This window comes from Arctopsyche grandis, chromosome 7 (assembly GCF_051622035.1).
Source record: "Arctopsyche grandis isolate Sample6627 chromosome 7, ASM5162203v2, whole genome shotgun sequence".
NCBI lineage: Eukaryota > Metazoa > Arthropoda > Insecta > Trichoptera > Hydropsychidae > Arctopsyche > Arctopsyche grandis.
Window position 1 is genome coordinate 13,556,157 of NC_135361.1, and position 22,883 is coordinate 13,579,039.

Below are 22,883 nucleotides of genomic sequence, written 5' to 3' on the forward strand. Positions count from 1 at the left end.
ATTCGTATTCTCCAGACAGTGACTGTTGTGAAGCACTTTAAATATTATTTTAGGGATTCAGACAAACTATGTATTTATGTAATTTAGTTTTGCATGCATTTATATTTTTTTCACGCGACGAAGAGAGTGCACTCTTGAATCTAATCTGCTTTGTCATATAAGTCGATTTTTAAACGAGGGTTCTTAGAATTTAAATTTACTTTAGTTGGACTGGGGACAAGTAGGAGGGTCGTGTTCGACAAAGCTAATAAAGCAATTTGAAAGAAAAACATTCGCGTTCGACGGATAAATACAAAAAAGGACAGGGTTCAAGAACTGTGTGAACTTTGAACTTTGAATTTCATTGCTGGAGTTTGTTTGCGATGAAATTTCCAGGACACGACAGAAAATCCCACACTAAGTTGTGCAAAGAGACGTTTGTTTATAATTAATTATATGCCTATGCCTACTTGTATACATACATGACAAAAATATACTATTTTGTATTTAATTGTGATTATATTATATTGCAGATTACACTACAGAAAGAAGGGGGATTCATCCGTTTATCAAGTTCAATTCGTTCATTACATTAAGCTCGGTGAGTATCTCTTTCGCCTAGATTTTAATATTTAATATTTATTCGTCTCGAGCACAATTTTTATTAATCGAATAGTATATTTAATACTCTGTTACCTCTTAATAAATCGTATTTGAGCTACAAATTATGATAAATTCTGTTATTTTTATCGCTGAAATTGTACTTTGTCGAGACGGCTGTTATTTATTCAAGTCATATTCTTTTCGAGTTCATTTTGTATTCCTTACATGTATTTTCTCCTTTTCCGGGATAGGCAACCTTTATTCTCCTCGTATAATATGCTCTCCAATATTTTTAACGAATGTACATACTTACCATTTTTCCAAAGTGGGCCAAACAATATTTTATTTATGCGACAAGCGAGGGTTGCGAATAATTTGAGTTAACTCTGACTTATTTTTTGAAAATTATTTAATTTGAATTGCAATAGGTATGTATAATATACAAATATTTTAATACAATCCCGTACGAAAGTACATATTTACAGTCGTAAAATCTGTTCGGTGCAAATGTATGGTCGTAAGAACCGCAAATCACTAAAATCTACACAGTATTGTTTTTTCCTATAAATTTATGAATCGACTCTTCTTTAATACCTAGTTTTTACAAGGCTCTTCTATATTTCACTTCGATCATTGGTTTGACAATATATCTTACATTCTTCAGATCGTTTTAAAACTTTCCCATTTTGCGTGGTTTGGTCAACTATAGAAATTTAAATCTTAAGAAATGTAATAAACACGTTTAAAAATGCAAATATTTTGAAGACGTTGACGTTTGGTAGTTAGTAGCCTTATAAGTTTGACTTTCCGCCACCCACTAGTACATATTGTCAGATTTTAATTGTTTAAACGCCTATAACTTTATCTTTTTCACACTAAATCTTATAAAATTTGCATTATTATTAAATGTACATATTTGTTTTTCAGAATGTCAAACTTCCCTGTACCGAGTGTCGGGTCGACTCAGTTGGAACGATCTGCCTCGTGACGTCGGTGATTGTCAAGTGTTCTTCCCCTCAGCATCAGCTCAGAGGCGTGGTCTGCTGGTCACCCTAGAGCGTCTAAACGTGCCTTGCCTGAGCGGTGGATTCGTCCGACTCAACCCAGGAAGTCCACTGTCTCCTCGTCTCAGAAGCGGTCAACAGCAAAACCACCTGTGCGGCAAACTGGAAGAGTTACCAGATCCAGAGAGACACTTCTACTTTTCGGCCACGCAGACCAGGGTGCATCCGTACCTGCACGTGCACGGATCGCCACTCTTCGTCATCTCGTACAAACTGGTCGACTATTGTTACAACGTCACGCTCACAGCCAGAAACGGCTCGTTCGAAATCGACCCGACCAATTCCCTGCATTGCACGTTCAAAATACACTTACCTTTCGGGAATCGTGTCGCACTGCGGCTCCAAATGGGTGAGAGGGCCATTAAGCCGCAAACGTCATCGACAACTTCCTCCGAAAGTTTAGTAGACGACACACAAGAGATGGAAACTAAATTCTCAGCGTTTCCAGGCGTAGTATCGCACGATGAAAGCGAGCCAGAATGCCAAGGTTTATCCATCAAACTTTGGGACGGCTCCAGTTCGTGGGTGCACTGTTCCAAACCGGGCGATCCTCTGAGGAACGTGCAAATTATATCCAAGCAAAACAGTGTAATCATGTTTTTAGTGATACGTAGGACGTCTAACAACCCGTCCAAAAGTCAAGCGAGTCCCAACAAAAAATCCAAAGACGATGTCGGCGGTGTTTTACACTACGGTGGGACTAATTCGTTGGTCAATAAGCGGAGTGTTTCGAGTGATCTGAAACAGCAACAACAAGAGACGAACGGTGGTGATGGCGATACGGGCATGTTTCTCAAGCTATGGTACCACGCGGAGCCAATTGTTGACATTGTGGATCAGTGTTTGTACGGTTGGGTCAGCATGGGGCAGTTTTGTGTGTCAGTGTTCGAGTATGCCAAGTTGCCATGGGCTCAAGCTGAAGCAGAGTGCGTCAGGCAAGGAGGTCATCTAGCCAGCATCAGGAGCGAACAGGACCAAGCCGTAGTCGATCAACTTTTACTTTTAAGGTACTCATTTTAGTTTTGGGATGATTATTACATATTGTTTTCTTGAGATATTATACATTTATACAGGGTGTGCTTTCGAATGGAAAAAAAATCATGCAAATAACTTGGACCATTAATATTTTTGGAATATTTTTTAGACAAAGTTAATAAAAAAAATAGTAACTGATAGAACATGTCCCCAGACAGCTTTATTAAAATCTATCAATGAAGAGTTATAACGTTTCAATGCTAATTAGTATCCGCATCCATGTATGTACATACATACATACACATTTTGTAGTAACTCATTATTGATATGTCGCAATAGTTTCTATAATAAAATATAATATTTCATCATTACCTTTTCATCTAAAAATGAGGTTTTTACTGCTTTCTTGAGCTGTGTCTAAATTAGGACACAAAGCGCGTACTGATAAACAAGATCCGCATGGATACACGAGGTGCTTCTTTTTTTTCTAATTTAGACGCAGCCTTTCGATAATGTATAGTTCAATAGCGACGACTATGACGATGATTCGATATATATATATATATATATATATATATATATATATATATATATATATATATATATATATATATATATATATATATATATATATATATATATATATATATATATATATATATATATATATATATATATATATATATATATATATATATATATATATATATATATATATATATATATATATATATATATATATATTTTTTTTTTTTTTTTAATCAAATAAATTAAATAAAAAGCAAATTAATATTTAGCTTCGCCATGTTTAAGCTGTTTATATAACAAATACTGAGCGAAGTCGGGTAAAATAACTAGTTTTATGTATAGCACGATTTTTCCAAATGGAGCCGTATGAACTTCGATTTTCCTCGTTCCAACAACCGCATTACTGTTCTGCGTGATCCTTCAATTACGCCATCATGTACTACAATGTCGTAATGACCGTTTCCACAGCGCACAAGCTAATTACTGTTTACGTACTACACGTCCACAGTTCATGAATTATTTAAATTGCCATAACGACTTGGCCACTTTGTCGTCGTGTCTACGAAGATTTCGGTGACCCAGATGGCATCCCGAAAGTCAATAATACATGTTATTGACGATTAAATATAGATCAAACGTGACGTGAATTTATGTATCGAGCGCGGACGCAATTTCGTAATATGTTTTACATTGTCGTTTTTAATTCGGTGTTTAATGGTAGTTTTTCCGTTTATCTGAGGTATGATTTACGAGTTTTGGCGCGTGTGGGAGTTACGAGTTGGCAGCCGCCGATCCGGACATTAGTCCCACGGGACCCTACACCGGGAAAATCTCGCTATAAAGGATCAAATAAAGCCCCGTAGGATGGGTCGGAAAAGCCGGACGGGCCGGAAACCTTAAAACACAACTTGACGAATAATGTCGTAACGATAAAGCGAACGTACATATTCTAAGCTAACAAACACATATATTTAAGATAAGCGATCATACTAGGAAAGTTTAATATTAAATTTTCGCTTAAAATCACATTAATTACATATGATATCAATTTTCTCAACACAACAAAATTTTACCGTTTATTATCAAAAAACTTGTGTATATACAAGTATACAAACATATGTATGTAGTTTGTATGTATGTTGTAAACTTGTATGTCTAAATAATATTTTCCAAATTTTAAAATTTATTTCATGTGTATGTATGTATGTATATTATTAATTAAATAATGTTTCTGTAAACACTTGTAAATTCAACCATAGTAAATATTTTAAATTTAAGACCAAGACTAGTACTTGTTATATATAATATTTAAAAATTTTATTTTAAATAAGATTACCTCTCCAAAATAGAAAATAAATCATTTTCGATGTCGAAAAAGCAATATTTCATCTTCAAATATTTACATAAAAATATCAAAAAGAAAATAGGCTTTTGAAATTTCACTTTTTTAAGTCAACACCTTCAAGGAAATCTCTGGTAGGGGTGAAGTTATTTTTCTCAATATAAAATAATATTTTTGAATAAAATAAATTTTAATTTTATTTAAAACCATAAAAAATTCATCATATCAATATAAGACTAGAATATTCAATTAAATGTAACATCAATATACTAAAAGACAATTGAAAATAATTGGTTGTGTTATATGAACGTTAGTTTATATGCGAACATTCGAGCATGTGGCATTACGACAAAACATCCACTGAATACAAATTCATTTAGTTCGAATGCAGCAAAACCCGTTCCGCATTTAAAATGCGATCTTTATTTATTTATGCAGCTGAATATTTCTGAATCGTGCTGTACCTTATCAGTGTGTCCGCAATGTCCAAAAGAGAAAAGAAACTAACCGCTCGGTTAATTAATGCTTCCACCATGGTACATGACGGGGGGGGGGGAGAGGAAGCGGATCTGGTTTGGCGATCGCCACAACATGAAATCCGAGGAATGGGTTGAGAGAAACAAAGGGATTGAAATATGGTGGCAAGTGGGTGCTGGCTCCTCGTGGAAAACGCAAAAGTTTCCCTTGTTTCGTTCGGATTAATTTGCCTGAAAGCAAACACGCATTCGTTCCCGCTCGTTAATAATGTCGTTGCAATTTTTTATGGGATCACAAATCCTGTCCTAGTTTCACTGTAATATCAACCTGTCCCCTCTAATAGTGAACCGACTCTTGCAGAGAGGACTGTTACGCGTTTTTTGATTAGAATTATCGAATTGCAACTGAGGATTTTGAAATCAGATCTCAACATTTTTATTTTACAATAAATATGTATGTGTTAGACGACTTTAAATAAACAATTTAGGTGTAGACATTCATCAATATTATGTACATTATTTATAGGGGTTCTCGTTCTATCGACATTATCGATTTTTTTTTTGTTTTCTTTTAGAATAAGTTTCTTGTAATTTTATATGTAGCTTTTTTTAATGAAAAAATAAACATTAAAACTTTAAAAAATCATATATTACTCGACTTGTCCAATTTCATGTTTTATTGTTGCAATCTGAGCTCGAGTTGAAATTTTCAGACTCCATAGCCTTGGTTTTACCCCAATTTCGTGAAAAAATTATTTTAATATTGAAACGACGATAAGAATCGAAAATTTTCGTATCCATTGACGAAAGGTTACAATTTCGCGCGGGGTTTCCGGTTTTTGAAACGATATCGCGCTTTATTTATTTTCGGCAGAAAATAATCACCGCAAATTTCGATCGCAATAGTATGTACATAACGAAGGCCGTTCGAAACGTGTAATTTAAAAAAATATAATACATGCGATTATAATTTTTGTCGTTTTGTTAAGTACGCGTGCTCACACTCGACTGTTAAAAATACATATAATGGAATTGGATCACTTTTAAATTGTAGCGGCTCGCTGTGCCAGTGAGAAATATTAAATTTTATGGAAAAATCTGATTAAGTTTTAATATTATGGTCGAACTTCTGTAATTAGATCGAGCAGTTTTGCCACGTGTAGAGGTATACTTCGCCCGTTTATTCAATTATGAATTTGAATTTAAGATATCTTAAATGCCGTCATTTGCATGATGATATGTACATATGTATGTATGTATGTATTTCAGAATTTTCCAAACTACGCACATTTCATTGTTTGTTATAATTAGAAAATTAGCTTCGATAATGGTATTTTAATTCCATACAACAATTTTCTATTGAATACTTTTTTTTATTATTTCGATTGATTTTCTAGTACGTATAAGGATCTAGTGTAGGAATTGAGTGTGTTTTTTATGAGCTTGTTACGACTGATGTTGGTTTGTCGCATTCGCGTTTTACAATTGAAGCTGCGCGAAAAGCTCTCGACTGCATTTCAAATTCAAAGCTCGCTTCCGGTCCCCCTCTCCACAGCCACGTATTTTATTTTATTTTCGAGCGGAAATAAAAAATAAATAAAAAAATAAGATAAAATCGCTCGCGGCACGTCTCGAACGGTGAACGAGACTCAAACAATCCCGAACGATACGGACCGAATTGAACGCGGTTCCGCAAAACCCGACCCGAATATTAAACTCCTCGGCAAATTTGATATTAAAATTTCAACGAGACCGTTACTTTTTTTCTGAATAATTTTTCGCATATCGCGACGTCAACGAAAAGTGTTACCAACCTATTCAAAATATTTATATTTATATTATATTATACCTGCAAAAAAAAGAGATTGTGCGGTAGCGGTAGTTGAGTCGTTATCGTTATTGGAAAAACATTCGACGGCAACTGCGTGATGCGAGATAATTATATTTCAAAGTACATAAATGTATCATATTTTTAAAGTTATAACTAACACATAACATACATAATATATCGTAGCTTTCAAATCCTTTTACATAACTCAATCATAGTGGTATTTGATTCAATAAAAATATTTCATATGAAATATTGTATTTACATATGTATGTATGTACATTATATACAGCATTTTTTTTATATATTTATTCCTATACATCTAAAATCAACTCAATATCCAGCTTTATTATGAAAGTATAACAACAAAAAAGCCTCCAACAAAAATAGTATGAAATATATTTTTGGCAAAGTGTTACAGTTATGCAAATCATATGTACGTACGTAAAAGTGCATACATATTTTATTTCCACATTCCGCATTCACCCCCTACTTGACCCGCGTTGGCCAATTACATTTCGTTTCACTTTCGCATTGCATTTTGCTTAAGAAATACAACATTGTTCGTGCGTATAATTTGACTTTTATTTTTTGTTAGTTTTGAGTTCATGTTTCGTGTTTCGAAATATTTACAACAATACATTTTTAATATAAAATACTTAAGTTGTTGATATTATTAATTTATTTATGTAGTAAGTATATATTTTATATTATTGGAAATTTATATTTTTTAGTCGATAAAAGTAATTATCATCGTCACGTTATGGACAGCAAAACTTACAGTAATATTTTTAAAGACCTTGCATTGAATTAAATTGTAATAATTGATTAATAATTAAATAAGAAATATTAAAATATATATATATATATATATATATATATATATATATATATATATATATATATATATGTGTATATATATATATATATATATATATATATATATATATATATATATATATATATATATATAAAAAAATACGAGTACGTTATTCGTTTAATATAATTAATGCGACCGCGTTTTAAACATGAATATTCTTTCGAATATGAATAATCCATTAAATATGTATATCTATTTCATTTAATTTTAAGCCCCATTTTCCATAAACACACACAATTCGTGCAGTGGCGTAGCTAGAAATTTTGGGCCCTGATATTTTTACGTAAGGACGGACCCCTTGATATTTTTTTTTAAATACGAAATGATATAAGTTTATCTACATCTTTTACATAATTAATATTCATATAATAGAGAAAATAATAAAATAATTTAGAAATAAGTTCACCAATTAAATTTTTTTTTTCTTGCTTTCATATTCACTAATTAAATTTTTAACTTCTAATTGATCTAATGTATTTGAATTAAGGTTTGGTTCGTAGAATCCGTGACGCTATCGAAAAAATCTAATTTTCTATGACGACGATATCTATTTCGATTCCGTTTTCGATTCAGATTTCGATTCCGATTTTAGTTCCAATTTCCAATTAAGATTTTAGTTCCGATTCCCGGTTTCCATTTCAGTTCCGATTTCCGGTTCTAATTTCAGTTCCGATTTCTGATGCCCCTTTCAGTTCCGATTTCCGATTCCCACTTCAGTTCTGATTTCCGATTCCAATTTTAGTTCCGATTCACGGTTCGGATTTCAATTCCAATTCCGGATTACTTTTTCATTCCCTGTTCCGGATTTATTATTCAGATTCCTTTTTAATTTCCAGTTCCGGATGGGTCTAGGTTACTGCATCGAAAGTCGAAAGATCGAAAAGCAAACTCTAAGCCTTTCTATTAATTAAATTGAAAATTGAAATTCTGTCTCTTTTCAGTTGTCTTCGACTATATAAATTATCAGATCAGTATTTTTAATTGTGGTGATGGCTGTATTCAGTTTTGCATATAATTTATATACATTTCAATATATTTTCACGTAATAAACGATATTCATTTTATATTTTGAATTATTTTAAATAAAATTAATATGTAGATCATTGTGTAATTCAATTGAATATTTTCTTGGAATACTATCGACAAATTCGATAAATTAAAATTTTTAATGAGGATTTAAAAACACACGTTGTGCTGACACGTTATGCTGAAACTTTGAATGAAGTTTCATTATAAACACAGCGTTTGTGTTTACGGCCCACAATGAGTTAACAATTGTATTATATTGTTACGCAAAAGACAATATCAAAGTTGTAGCGGTTTCAAAGGTGACATATTTTTTCATATCACCGTGAATAAACATATGTACATAGTTACGTAGTTCAACGACAAAATCAGGCATGCAAGTTGGTTCTATCATGCAAAGCTATCATTTTTATCATTACTCTATAATAATAATAGTAATAATGGAGCATCGGACAAATTATAACGTCGAAACGCGTCGATCTGATAAGCGTGTGGTCGAAACGCGTCGATCGCGTGCCATATTTACGTCGACTTATCGAATTAATGGGTCCGAGTGTGAATAATTTAGTGGGACAGGGGAGTGTTTCGTTCGCAAGAGGTTGGTTTTGTGTGTCGGTTGGCAAATCGATTTCGCTATTTTCGGTACTTCCGTTTTTATTTGGCTATCGATTTAACGCACGGCCCGCCGGCCGCGCACACACTCTATTAGACCATTTTACGGCGAAATCACACGGCTTCAGACCACCATTTTACACAATGTGTGCACCTACATACATATGTATGCATGTATGTACGTATGTATTATACGATTTAGGTATGTCCATACGTGTGTTCCCTAGAATTTCCTTCAGGTATCGATTTTATAGAAGTGAGCCGGAATCGAGATGAGCGTGAAATCGATTTTCCGTAGCTAGCCGGGCAACACGCCAAATTGGCTTTTTTCTTCTAGTTTTTGGAAGTCAGGCCGTTTCTCCTCGGTTTAATTTATTATCATTGACCGGAATGTATTCAGTGTTAAAAATAGGCATTCACGTGTTTTAAAAACTGGTTTTCAGCCCTTAGCGACTTCCGACAGGTCTGTTGAACCCCTGGGAAATTTACAATCAATTTATTTGTAAGTTTTTCCAGTAGGCTTAATATTGAAGTCTTTTTTATATACAAACATACGCATGATACTGCAATTTTAATATAAAATTATACATTTTTAAAGACATTGAATACATTTGTAACAAGTTTATGTTTTTGACGTATGTATGTATATTTGTTTAAAAATATTGCACTCGAAATATATTATTAAAAAAAAAATCACTGTCTGTAGAAATTGTGTGTCCGATGATACTTTCTATCGCTTTCTCGTGATTTTATGAGGAATATAAAATAAATGAAAAAAAGGAGTTGGTTGGCTTACAAAAAGAACCCTCAAAAAATATATAGTGTATATAAAACATCAGGTCATAAACTTACTTATCTAAGTATTTATTATATCTAGAACGCTATCTGAAATATCGTCACGTTAACTTACAAATCTCGTAAATTCAAAGTTAAATTTTTTTCAGTGAAAATTTATACCACTCAATACATTGCCATTTACTATATGTACTGTTTTATTTTAATTATGAAATTTTATAGTTATGTTTAAAAAAAAAAGATAAATTAAATTCGTTCTAAAAATATTTTTTTAATCAAAAGTTTTGATTTTCGAAAGTTTTTTATTTTTCAAATATTATGTTCATAGTACATCTGAATTATATTTAACTCATTATGGATCGACCAAATTTTCCGAACCTCGCTATGATAGTTCCGAAACTCGTATTTTTCGCTAAGTAACAGTAAATATAATGGATTTTGATAATTAAACAAAGCTTCTAACACTTTCTATCAATTAAATTAAAAATAAGAAAATATACATTTGTAGCTTCTTCACAATTGTCTACAATTGTCGTGGTGATATTCAATCGTTGTGTTATTCATTTGAACGAGAGATTCAATTTGAGAAATAAATATGGATGCTACGCGAGAAAAAACCAGCTAATTTCAATATCTGGGGATTTGAAACATTTTCTGATTATTATTAATTTGGAATATTATCGACCAATTCCTCGGAAAATTAGTCAAGCTTTAAATTATAGAAATATACATAATTTGAATTTCTTTATCGCTATTTTAGATCAAGATATACCGGTATGATATCTATAAATAGAAGTTCAAAACTAAATCCTTTAAATAACACTTTCTTGGCGTTTGAAATTTGGAAGGTTTAAAAACACAAATTGTTTTTACGACATTGAATTAAGTTTTATTAAAACCACGGCGTATGTTTTTACGGCCCATTGTGAGTTATTGCTAATGACCCAGGAATCTATTTTACACATTATTTTTCATGTTAGTATTTGTAGTACTATTCTATCCTTTTGCTAGTGTTTAAGGCATAGTACATAGAGAAAAATCTCAAAAACGTATTACAATAAGTGTTTGAATCTACTTTTGATAAATAATTATTCTTTATCAAAAGTAGATTAAAATATTTACAACTCGGCTAGCATAAATATCGCCACGATTTTCAAAATTTACCTCTAGCACATTGCATATCCTTGTATATTTAATTACAGGGTGTGTAATTCTATTGTCTGTTTCGTGTCCAAATTTAACAGAAGCACTCGTCTGCGGTAAACGCGAAATTATAATGCACCGCATACGCTTTCGCAGTAATGGGATTTAAGGGTTAGCTCGACACTTTGCACGTACGCAGGGTGAACCGTAGTAATTTCCCGGAACCGGAAGCGTGTCCGATTTCAGACGCTCACTCTAGATCCGGTCACAAAGCCGGTTCAGATTGACAACTCTACATAAAACCGTCCGTGTACTGGGTGCACCACGTGACGTTTAATTATTTGATTTTGTTTATGTGCTTAATTTTATTTTGAAGTTTATTTTGGAAATTATTTTAGTGGATCGTTTGTGTGTTTTTGCTTTACGGTAGTGAAAACACCGAAAAAAGGGACTATGCGAATATAAGACCAAAGTTGTGAGCGATAGCCGCTCGTTTCATGCCATTTTCCAACGATGAAAATAAACATTTACGCAGAGTGGCCAAGTGAAAGCACTTATCTTTTTTCGGTAGTGCGAAAATGTTGGATTTTATTTTATTTCGTTAAAATAGAATTCACTTTGCGTAAAATATACGTGTTTTTGGTACATGAATGCAAAGCCTATCGATTTAAAATGAAAGCAATTGATGGAGAGACCATTGTTTTAAATTTATTTATTATACATATGTTGGCATATAAAATAATGTATGTAGGATTATTACTTAATGGTACATACTAAAAATCGTGTACAAAAAGAAGCCCATGCACAATTAAAAAAATTATATGAATATATAATATAATAGAATGTGAAATTTATAGTTTCATTTCAACCTTTAATCGATCATATGTGATATAAGAACCCAAACCTGTAAGAAAACAAAACCCACAGACTCGTTTCCGCTGTAGCGGAAAAGTTGGACGCACCGCGAAAGTTTTGTAGCTTTTAATTTCCGCGAACCCGCTATCGTGCCGAGTTTTCCCCACTCGCAAAAGTCAAACCGTCGCTCTTTGGCCGTTTTCCCTTCTTTGGCGATTAATGTCCCTGCCAGGGCTGGAGGTGAGAAAAAGCTCTTAAATTGTAACACGGTGACCTTCACCGCAAATTATTTCGCGATATTTCAAAATCCTACCTCTATTTTAGAACAGCTAAAATAGCTCTGTGTGTATTTGACGTAACGAATCTTGGTCGTGGATTAATTTTGTAGTAGTAATTCATTTTATTACACCGGACATACACATACCACGAGTGCCTTTTGATTTTAGTAACGAATTATTATTATCCGTCGTCGAATCGTGTAATACCTTTTCTGGGTATTGTAAAAGTACGGTGCGATGGCGTATAATCTTTTTTTTATCCGAATTTCATTTTCATCCCCTTTTGTGTCCGGTACACACTCGCAACCTTAATTCTATCTAGGCGACGCGTATATAAATAACTCGTCTCTTGTGAGCTTCCTCTCCAGAACATTTATGGGGCCAAATCGTACTTTTTATTTGAACGGTACTCGTGTCGAGTGCTCCGCGATAAGAAACAAGAGGTTTCGTAACCACTTAATATCGCGTTTGAACGTTTGGTCCACCGGTAAATTTATAATACACAATTTCTGTGTGCGAGTTTGAAAGCGTTAATTTTGGTAGATGGAGTCGCAGCGCTCTTAACGATGTCGGTTAGAGCAGTTTGTCTCTGCGATTTTAATTTAATTGAAATGGCGAGTTTGCAGAGGCTTCGCCTGCTAGGGGGAAAATTGAGTGTTGATACTTTGACGGAGGGTCGTTCTGTCCTCGTGCCTATAAAGGGACGCTTGCTTCCTTTTTGAAGGCTCTGCGAGGAGTTTCTTTCGTCCTTTTCATTGCTCTTGTCCCTGTGATGGTCCTTGCGATTTTATAACGCTCTCCTCCCCCGTCGTAACGATAAATTTATTGCGGACCGGATCCTTTTTATTGGGTAATTGACGAGTTATGGGGTGAACATCCCCGGGACGTTCAATTGAACGTTCTCACCACCATCGAATAAAAATTATTTTTCTCAGAGCACATAAAGATTAATCGAAACACGTGGCCATCGACCGTTCAGAAATTAAATTTGAGCCTGTTATAAATATGTAATTATATACTAAAGTGTTTCAATTATGCAAATGTGGTCTAAGAATAATTCAGAAGTGTGATGGTGTAACGTGACTGGGATTCGGTTGTGCGAACGCGGCGATTCTTATGTTAATTTTCCGTTTAAAGTTGCGAAACTTTAATACCGTTGTGCCTTAAAATCGGTACATTAGTGGAATTTCCCTCGAATTTTCTCCAGCCACAGGAGATAGAAATGCCGCTATAGCGGATTTTATTGTTGGCTTCCGCTCTACTTCCGTGCAATAGCGAAACTACGTATTCCTTGTAATTTTGAATTTTTGTATAATACAATTACGCTTTATAAAGGATTTAAAAGTACTCGAAATCGTCACTGAAGAAATCCTCTCCTTTCCATCCTATTTATTACGTCTACATTGATTTATCTGCCTCCTGACATTTTTCCCACATCATCAGTCCAAAGCACTTAAGCCTACCTTGTTTACATTCTCTCGGGTACCATTCAAGCATATACTTTATTTTTATATTTTTCGTAAAATAATCTTCAATACATTGCCATTTTTATATATATTTACTCTTCAATATTATACTCTTCAGCTATTTATGTATGTATTCAAGCTATTATACACATGTAGAAATCGTCACAATTCATCTAAAAAATCCATGATTTGAAGATACTTAAAATAAATAAACAACTAAAGAATAGAAAATGGAACAGATTTTCAATTCGTGACATATAAACGACTTTATAACTAAATGAAATGCATGATTTTGGAATACATGTACATATGTATACGTTCATCCCCAAAGAATTCACAACTATTGTTGTGGTATGTTTCTTTGTATTTTTCATGATAAACATATGTATGTACATATAATATAATGATATATTATTATGTATTAGTACTTGACAGTTTTTCGACATTATAGAACATTAACAATTCAATTCAGGTTGAAAGTTGTGTCTTTCCCGAGCGAAAATGTTTCTGAATTGATGGATTTAGAATATCCGACTGCCATATTATGTACATATGTATATACATACATATACATATGTATGTTTATAATAATACTATGCATACATGTTATGTGATATTATTTTACGCACATGTGACAGTTACGCAAAACTGAACACCAATAATATCATATTATTATATATACATAAGTACACATGTATATATATATATATATATATACATATATACATGTGTACTTATGTACATATTCTATTCAAACCATGTGTGTGTGTGTGTGTGTGTACATATTCTATTCATACCAATATATTATACATAAATATGTGTGTACAACATATGTACATAATATATGGTATAATAAAAAATAATATGAAAGAGAAAATACGAACCTATAGTTATAACGAGGAAATGAAATTGTCTAATAAAAATAGAATTATATGGAAGACGAAATTATAAACGTGCGATATAAATAAGGGAGTAGCATTAATTTTCTCGCAAAAGAACAACGTTAAAAAAAAGAGCGTAATTCGAAAATTAGGCAAATCCGAGTGTTTTCTTTTTTTTCTTGTTCTCTTTCCTCAGTCAAAATTCACTCTCGCATTAAATCGTCTAAAAGAAAAATACTTTTTTTTTTCAAACGCCCGCAACTTTGTGGATGGGTGAGGGTGAAATTTTCAACTTTTCTCCAAAGTCTTCCATCTAACTTGGTCGATGTTATATCGCGAGAGATTTACTAACCGACTGCCGAAATTCCAGGCCAATTTCGTATCTGGATCATTTTCTATAATGTACATATCTACAATCAGCCGTAAATGACCATTCAGTAAACAGGAATGAACATGTGGAACACACCACTCATTACTGAAACGATGTACATTTCGATGTTATTGTGTGCATTATTCTGTTTCTATTCAGTACCCTAATAGACTATTGATTTTTGCGTTAGTGAACACAATAATATAGAAAACACGACCCCATTCTGATAAAATCGAAATGAATTTCGATATAGATTACATCATCAGTATCGTAGGCGAAACTTCGATTTATAAATTAGGTGGGAAAGAAGTAAGGCAAGTCTGATACGGTTTCCCGCTTTTGTTGCCAATCTGATTTCTTCGATTTGATTTGATCGCGGTACCTTAATAAAATTGGAAAAAATTGCCGAACCCTTAAAAAGAATTCTCGCAGAATTGAAAAAAAATCCGACGTTCGATTTAACCGCACACGACTTTAATTTAATTTTTTTGTGCGATTATTGTGTAACCGCTTTGATTTCCATATACGTATAAATATCTAGCCATTTATTATCATACTATATAAATAGGTGATATGTATATTTTCAGCCACATAATACTCTAACACGTTAATCAAGTTAATAAACAAAGTTAAGCGAGCGTTCAGGTTCGTTCGTTGAGGCTTTAGAGAGGGGAGAAAACTTTGCAATTTGAATTTGGGCAAAGCGTAATTATTACTTTTGGCTAAGAAATTAATACTTAATAATTTAATATACATCAAGAAGACTTTGATGTATTATACGTCGACAGTGCTAAATCTATTTTGACGTAACCATACATACATATATATAATTTAATCCCATTATGTATTTTTGTAGTACCAATTTTAATTCATAATGTAATATCCTTATTCACTCCAGTGTCTGGAGATCCATATCCAGACTCTACCAAACGTACGTTTATACAATATTTATTATATTTTTATATAATATATAACAACCATATATTTGTATATTTGTATATATGTATGTATTCATACATACATATATAATAGTATTATATGTATACATTTATTACACGTTATTTTTTTGTAATATTAATAAGTACAACTTTTTCCTTTTTATTTTCTGCTTAGCTTTTCTAATGATTAAATAAATGATTTTATCAATTGAAAAACTCATTAATCAAAACCTGTATTTTTCAAGCAAAGTAAAATTTGTCGAAAAACTTTTAAAAAATCGTTCATTCATTCAAAAGCTATTTATCCTTGTTTATTCCTAAATTTTATTACTTCATATGTATTAAATACTATAAATACATACCAATTCAATACAACTTCCCCTAATATGTTCTTTCCTACATACATATATATGTATGTATATAATAACAATGATTTTTAATGCATTTTCCAACTATTGAATCGACAAAAAACTTTATAGTCAGAACCTTAAAACTAGAAGATGAAAATAATATGAAAAAGCTTAATAGACCCAACCTTTGACGTCAGTGAATATTTTTTATAGCAATCTTATATATATGTATAAAACCGAAATGGCGTCAGTAATTCGTTTCTGATTGGCTGTCCTGTATTTTGAACATAATTTATAATAATAAGACGCATTTTAAAATCAAATTAAATTTTGTGAGTTTACATTTCCACTGTACAAAAAAGATTTATAAAATTGTTTATGTCAAAAAAATACTGATGTTACATAGTTGGTTCCATTAGTTAAAACTACATACATCAATTTTAGATGTCTGCCTATGAACCCAAATTACTATTATTATGTATATTTAGATAACAGTGTAATAATTTATTCGTTATATTGTTTGGATATGGGAAACTTTATATTCATGAAAAGCGTTGCGCGAATTTTCAGGCAGGCACTTTAAGCTTCTTCTTCAAGTGCCAGTTGAAAGTTAGCGATCATCATATTAATTTTAGCACGGGGGAGACTATCGCACAAAATAATGACATTGTATTTCTCCAAGGTCCTTTAGTCACTAGAACCGAGTTTATTCAATATTTCCCCTGGGTTACGAGCTGCAGGATGGTGTACTTTCGTTTATCATTTAAACCGGCGAATACACTATATAATAAAATATTACACATAAACGAATGTTCCTCTCGAAACAGAACGCGTGAGCAAACGAGCGTCTCTCGTAATTTTCTTTTGTGTTTGCGATTAATCTGCCATTTTGAAAATACTATTTTGCAAACTTGTAGTATACGACCAACACTCTATGGACTTTGGCACTTCTCCAACGAACATCCTATCTCCAGCACCAACGGTTTATTTCTAAAGACGTCAGAAGGTCAAGGTCTATCGCATGTGAATACTGCCAGGCCTCGATGCTGCACACATTTTGAAATACTATATCCTCCTTTCTATAGCTCATATATTTTTAATATCGTAATCTATGTACTACTCCTTTTTATCACTTTTATCACATTAATATGTAATTTCATTCCCTTATGCGAATTCTCTATTTTCATTTCCTTCTCACATTCTTGAGACAGTTGTCATTCGAAAATCTTTTGGAATATTAGAATCCATTGTCGTATGATCGAATCTCGTTTATAAATCTATCTATAAATAATTACATTCATACATATATGTTTATATTGTATATATATATACATAGATTGGTTCATTTCTATATATCGAAATGAAATTACATATTAATGTGATAAAAGTGATAAAAAAGGAGTAGTACATAGATTACGATATTAAAAATATATGAGCTATAGAAGGGAGAATCTTCATAAATTTATTATTCCCGAACATGGTTCCACGAATGGTTTTCTTAGTAAAAAATCAGTAGAAGCTAACCTTCTCAAATTTACTGATTTTAACATGTTCTATGGAAGATAAATGTCATACTAACGCTATTTATGCTGACTTTTCAAAGATTTGTGATAAAATCTTTCACAACGTTTTATTGTAAGAAGTCACCAGGAAATTGCTAGTACTGTTTGGAATCCTTTTTATCGCATATATGTATGTACATATGTATGTTAATAATTAAGAACGAATAAGTAAAAAATTCCATTCCTACTGCAATTCCAGATTTCTTCACAATGATCGTTTCTTTTCCTTACAATCTAGGTGACAAATTTATGATTTATATTTTTTGTTTAAGTTTTTGAATTATATAATTAATTGGTGGCAGTGAAAATATATTTTTTTTAGGATTTTTATTATTTTTTACGGACTCTCCATGATACAGACTCTCTTTTCCCACTAGAGCTGTTCACAAATTTCAAAATTCGTTGTTTTCGAAGTACCCTAATGGACATACGTACATAACTATATTCCATATCTACCATTATTCAATACTTTTCTTATTTGTTTTATTTTTTTTCTTTTTCATTGTTGTTATTAATCATTAAAAACTTTTTTGGTGTCAAATACGTTGTAATTTTGTTTGTTTCTGTTTTTTTTTAATAAATAATTAATGACAGTGTGATTTATTTTATTTTCAGTCCCGGCTACAGAGAAAACAGTGCCTATTGGGTGGGAGCTTCGGATAAGACATCAGAGGGTGACTTCCGGTGGACCGACGGGCTTCCCTTCACATTTTCACGTGAGTTCTACTCTTTTATAGCCCCATTTCATTGACTGCTTTGTAAAAAGAGGCGATAACAGAACTCCGGGCCATTGAATCGCCTATAGCAAATAGAGCAATGCAAACAGCTATATCCGTCGTGCGTTTGAACACCTCACAATAGCAGAAATTCATCCGCAAATATTTCCTACACCTTTCACCGAGTATAATATAATACAAAGCATAAAACGACACTTGCTTTGATCCATTATATTGTATGTATAGTATTAGTACTAAGAATTCAATAATGAGATTTTGACTCGTCTATTGTACTATATCATTTGGTTGGCCTTTGAATGTGCTACAAACACGATAGGTATTTATCGTGTTTTATTGTGATGCGCCCTTATAGAAGGACCGTGTGGAATTTATATGATGCTCAAATGAGTAACAATGCGTTTTTAATGTTCTATTTAGATGCTTATACTATTCCAGCATCACTTCCAACCGTCGTCTCCGAGGCAGGTGGCGGCCCTGAAACATTAACCCATATGGACCTTTGTCTCAGCCTCAGACCAACTTAATTAGGGCCTCTCAAATAAGAGAGTTATTCGGTGAGATTCCAATATTACATGTTTATCAGGTTAAAATTCACTTCAACCGTTATTTAATTACCCAATAATAATATGGAATTGAAATGAAATTTAAATTCAATTTTATTGGAATCTCATTATATTGGCTGACTATTTATTACCAACTCACGTCTTTTGCTGTTTGTTGCCATTTGATATTCTGAGATTGATTGAATACGTTATTTTTATTTCATTTCGAAATGAACTATGGCGGTTATCATCATAGTAACTCATAGAAATATTTATACATATAAATACGCACACAAACTTGATGAAGAATCATTGAATTTCAAATGTAATGAATCTTACTTTCGCTTTGCATCCATTAAATTGTTGCACTATGCACGAACACCTGGAACTAAACATATACATATGTAGGTACATTGTTGCATTTACCCCTATCAAAACCGCGCTCTCCCAATAGAGGTATTTCACAAATTACACAATAGTTGTTTTATTGACATGAAATTGAGTAATTTACGCCTTACACAATTGGATCATACACACAAATGAAACACACGGATATTATTTCATATAATTTATATGTATATAATTATGTAATTGATATTTCTTATTTATCAAGTATGTATGTATATATATATATATATATATATATATATATATATATATATATATATATATATATATATATATATATATATATATATATATTAGAAGATCCTATTCCAATGTCCAATCATCGTCCCTCCGTTATTCTTCATTATTTCACATTAATCCGTCTTCTATCAAAATTTATTTTTTATATACATACATACATATGTAGTTTTTTATCTTTACTTTTTTCTTTTAACAATATTCCCCTTCCTTCTTTTTGATCCTTTTTGTTGTTCCTGTTCTTGCTTTAAATTAATATTTTTTGACCAGTTTTTTTTAGTATTGGTAATATAATACATATATGTATGTACCTACATACATACATACATATATCTCATATCTACATTATTCGATGTTTTTTCTTTGTTTATATTTCGTTGTTTTAATTGATCTTTAGAATTTTTTTGTGTCAATTATGTATACGTTGTAATGCTGTTTGTTTCAGTTTTAAAAAAAAAAAGAAGTGGTATTACATTCAAATCATTTTCTATGCATCAGTATAAACAAGCTCTGCTGGTTTATGAAATTGTATAATATAATAGGAAATTCAGATTTTTTACGAGAATCATAGATGAAAATTGACGTCGTTAAGCGCACCGCAGATTGGCGTACACAGGAAATTTATCGCAACAATTTATCAAAATATCTCGTAAATCAAAATTTAATTTCAAATTACAAAATTTTGCTCACGGCGTTTGGAATATCCTACCGGAGAACCGGCGCTCACTAATTATTAACGTTCCGCACTACCATGTTTGTACTCCAATTTTGTACATTCGTAGGTATGTATGTACTTATATGTATGTACCTATGTATATATTTATATATGCATATACAAATTTGTGCCTCTTGACCAACCAAAGCTTGTCTAACAGCATCCACACGGCTTCGATTAAATCCCCCCCCCCCCTTCTTCCTTCCGTTTGATTATTTTATTTTTTTATTATTTAATCCATTTTAAATCTGAGCTCAACGTGCGCAATTTTTCCGACCTGTTTTCCGCAGCTGGCTGATGAATGCTTTAATTCGTACCGAATCGGCACTTTGAGCGGCGAGAAAATCCTAATTGCGTTCTCCTGCTATTTTTTACTTTTTTTGCACTTCTGTGATGTGTTGAGTTTTCCGCTGAGGTCCCAATGAGAATAAACATTTTCCATTTAAGGTATTTTGAATTAATTTCGATTTAAAATTCAATCTAATTTTCCTTCATACATACATACATATAGTTGCATGAGGAGTTACTCTTAAAGGTTTGTTTATACCTATCCAACACGAACCGGCAGCAGCAAATATCTTGCAAGTACAGACAGTATTCTTTGGTACATTCTATATGGATGCATTCATATTTCATTCGCACCTGCACAATCACGAATTCATACGCGTCCATTCAGAATTTACCAAAGAATTCGTGCTGGTAGGTATGAACAGAGCTTAATTCTTCTTTTACAAAAATAATTTATAAAAATTATAACTAACAGTGGCGTGCCGTCATTGGGCTAGAGGGACTCAGCTAGTCCCTTAAAATCTGTTCAAAATATGAACAATTTAATTACAATAACTTTAAATCGTTGTCCATATTGATATTGTCCACTCAGACTAGCGAAGTTCAGAAAACGGAATAGACCCTACCTGAAGTAATGGTAGTGGTAATGGATTGATATAGTATGGTTCGCCGCGTCATTCGCTTGCACGGACTCGCCATCTCAGCTATGTTCCCTTATAGTTGTTCCGTCGAAGACAAAACATTTTTTTAATTTACTCGTCTCTTCAAGCATTTATGGAATTTTCACTTAGACTTCTGAATTCTGACGTAGACTTAGAATTACTTAGAATTCTGACTTAGACAGACTTAGAATTCTGATATCTGTCTGATTCTGAACTATTTTTACTACCCATTTAAAATTTTATTACCCAATTGTCTGGCCACAGTGTCATATTGGGATGACCTGTAAAGACACTGTGGTATACTTGTATATTAAAAATAAATAAATAAATAACCCACATTTATACATAAATTTTTTAGTACAAATACGGCAAGGGACTCAGCTCACAAAACGATTCCTTCAGAACAAATCAGTGTAAAGCGTGCGGAAAGAAATAACGGTCTTGGAATGTTGCATTCTCGATCGATTGTTCGACAATCATTCAAAAGACTAAGTTTTGAAGATAAACAAGGTGCTATTATGAAATGATAGACTACCTAGGATATTTCTGTTAGCAAAAAAATGAAAAATTACAATCATCGCTCAGATTATTATAATTTAAAAATTAAAAATATATATTTTTATATATTATTTTTGTCCATACCTAATTTTAAACTCACTGCACGCCACTGCTATATATGTACATACTATGCATAGCATTTTGCTTTGACCTAAACATTCTTCTATATTTTTTTATTTAGAGCAATAATATGTAAATATTATATAAAAGAAAAATAGTTAAATAAATATTTCGAACTCGTAATTCAATGGTTAGCATTTGTTCAAAATAATCTTTGGAGGTGTTGTTTTTTTTTCTAGGTCAATTTTTGAAGCTGTCGTTGAGTAATGGTGATCTGTAAGTAATATATGTAGAAGATATGAATAGCGGATAGATTGCAAGGATGTTTTTCTACGGAAAATTTACTGTAGATAATAATCTGTTTGCCGGTGGTAGTTTTCCACTTCGTTTTCGGATACAGAAAAAAATATATAGGAAAAATTCAACGAAGTAGGTCAAATCTTCTTTTTAGTGCCGTCTTAAATTTTCTGGAACCCACGTGCAGAGTCCATACTTTTCCCGGACCATCTAAATCTTCCCCGGCAGAGCGCTGCGAAAGATAAGTTATTTCGTATAATGTAAGACAAAAAGATAGGTACAAATGTATACCAATAAATTTACAAACACACGTGGAAATACGAGTTATTTATTGTTGTTGTTGTTGCATTTTTTTTTTTTCACTTCCCTCTCATTATTTTTACATGCATGCAAAAATAAAATCAAGGAACACCTCCCTGTTGAAAGTT

General features: G+C 32.3%; 2 protein-coding genes across 2 annotated transcripts in view; one reads left to right on the plus strand and one right to left on the minus strand.

Moving 5' to 3' along the window:
• LOC143914278 (organic cation transporter-like protein) overlaps nucleotides 1-22,883 on the minus strand; it is a 474,519-nt gene that overhangs the window by 252,332 nt on the left and 199,304 nt on the right. The window lies entirely within an intron of this gene.
• Nucleotides 1-22,883, plus strand: part of LOC143914705 (uncharacterized) — a 95,384-nt gene that overhangs the window by 13,816 nt on the left and 58,685 nt on the right. The window contains exons 4-8 of the mRNA XM_077435005.1: nucleotides 513-580; nucleotides 1,510-2,043; nucleotides 2,095-2,249; nucleotides 2,394-2,653; nucleotides 18,567-18,667. Coding sequence (XP_077291131.1) covers nucleotides 513-580; nucleotides 1,510-2,043; nucleotides 2,095-2,249; nucleotides 2,394-2,653; nucleotides 18,567-18,667 — 1,118 coding nt within the window. The remainder of the gene's footprint in view (nucleotides 1-512; nucleotides 581-1,509; nucleotides 2,044-2,094; nucleotides 2,250-2,393; nucleotides 2,654-18,566; nucleotides 18,668-22,883) is intronic.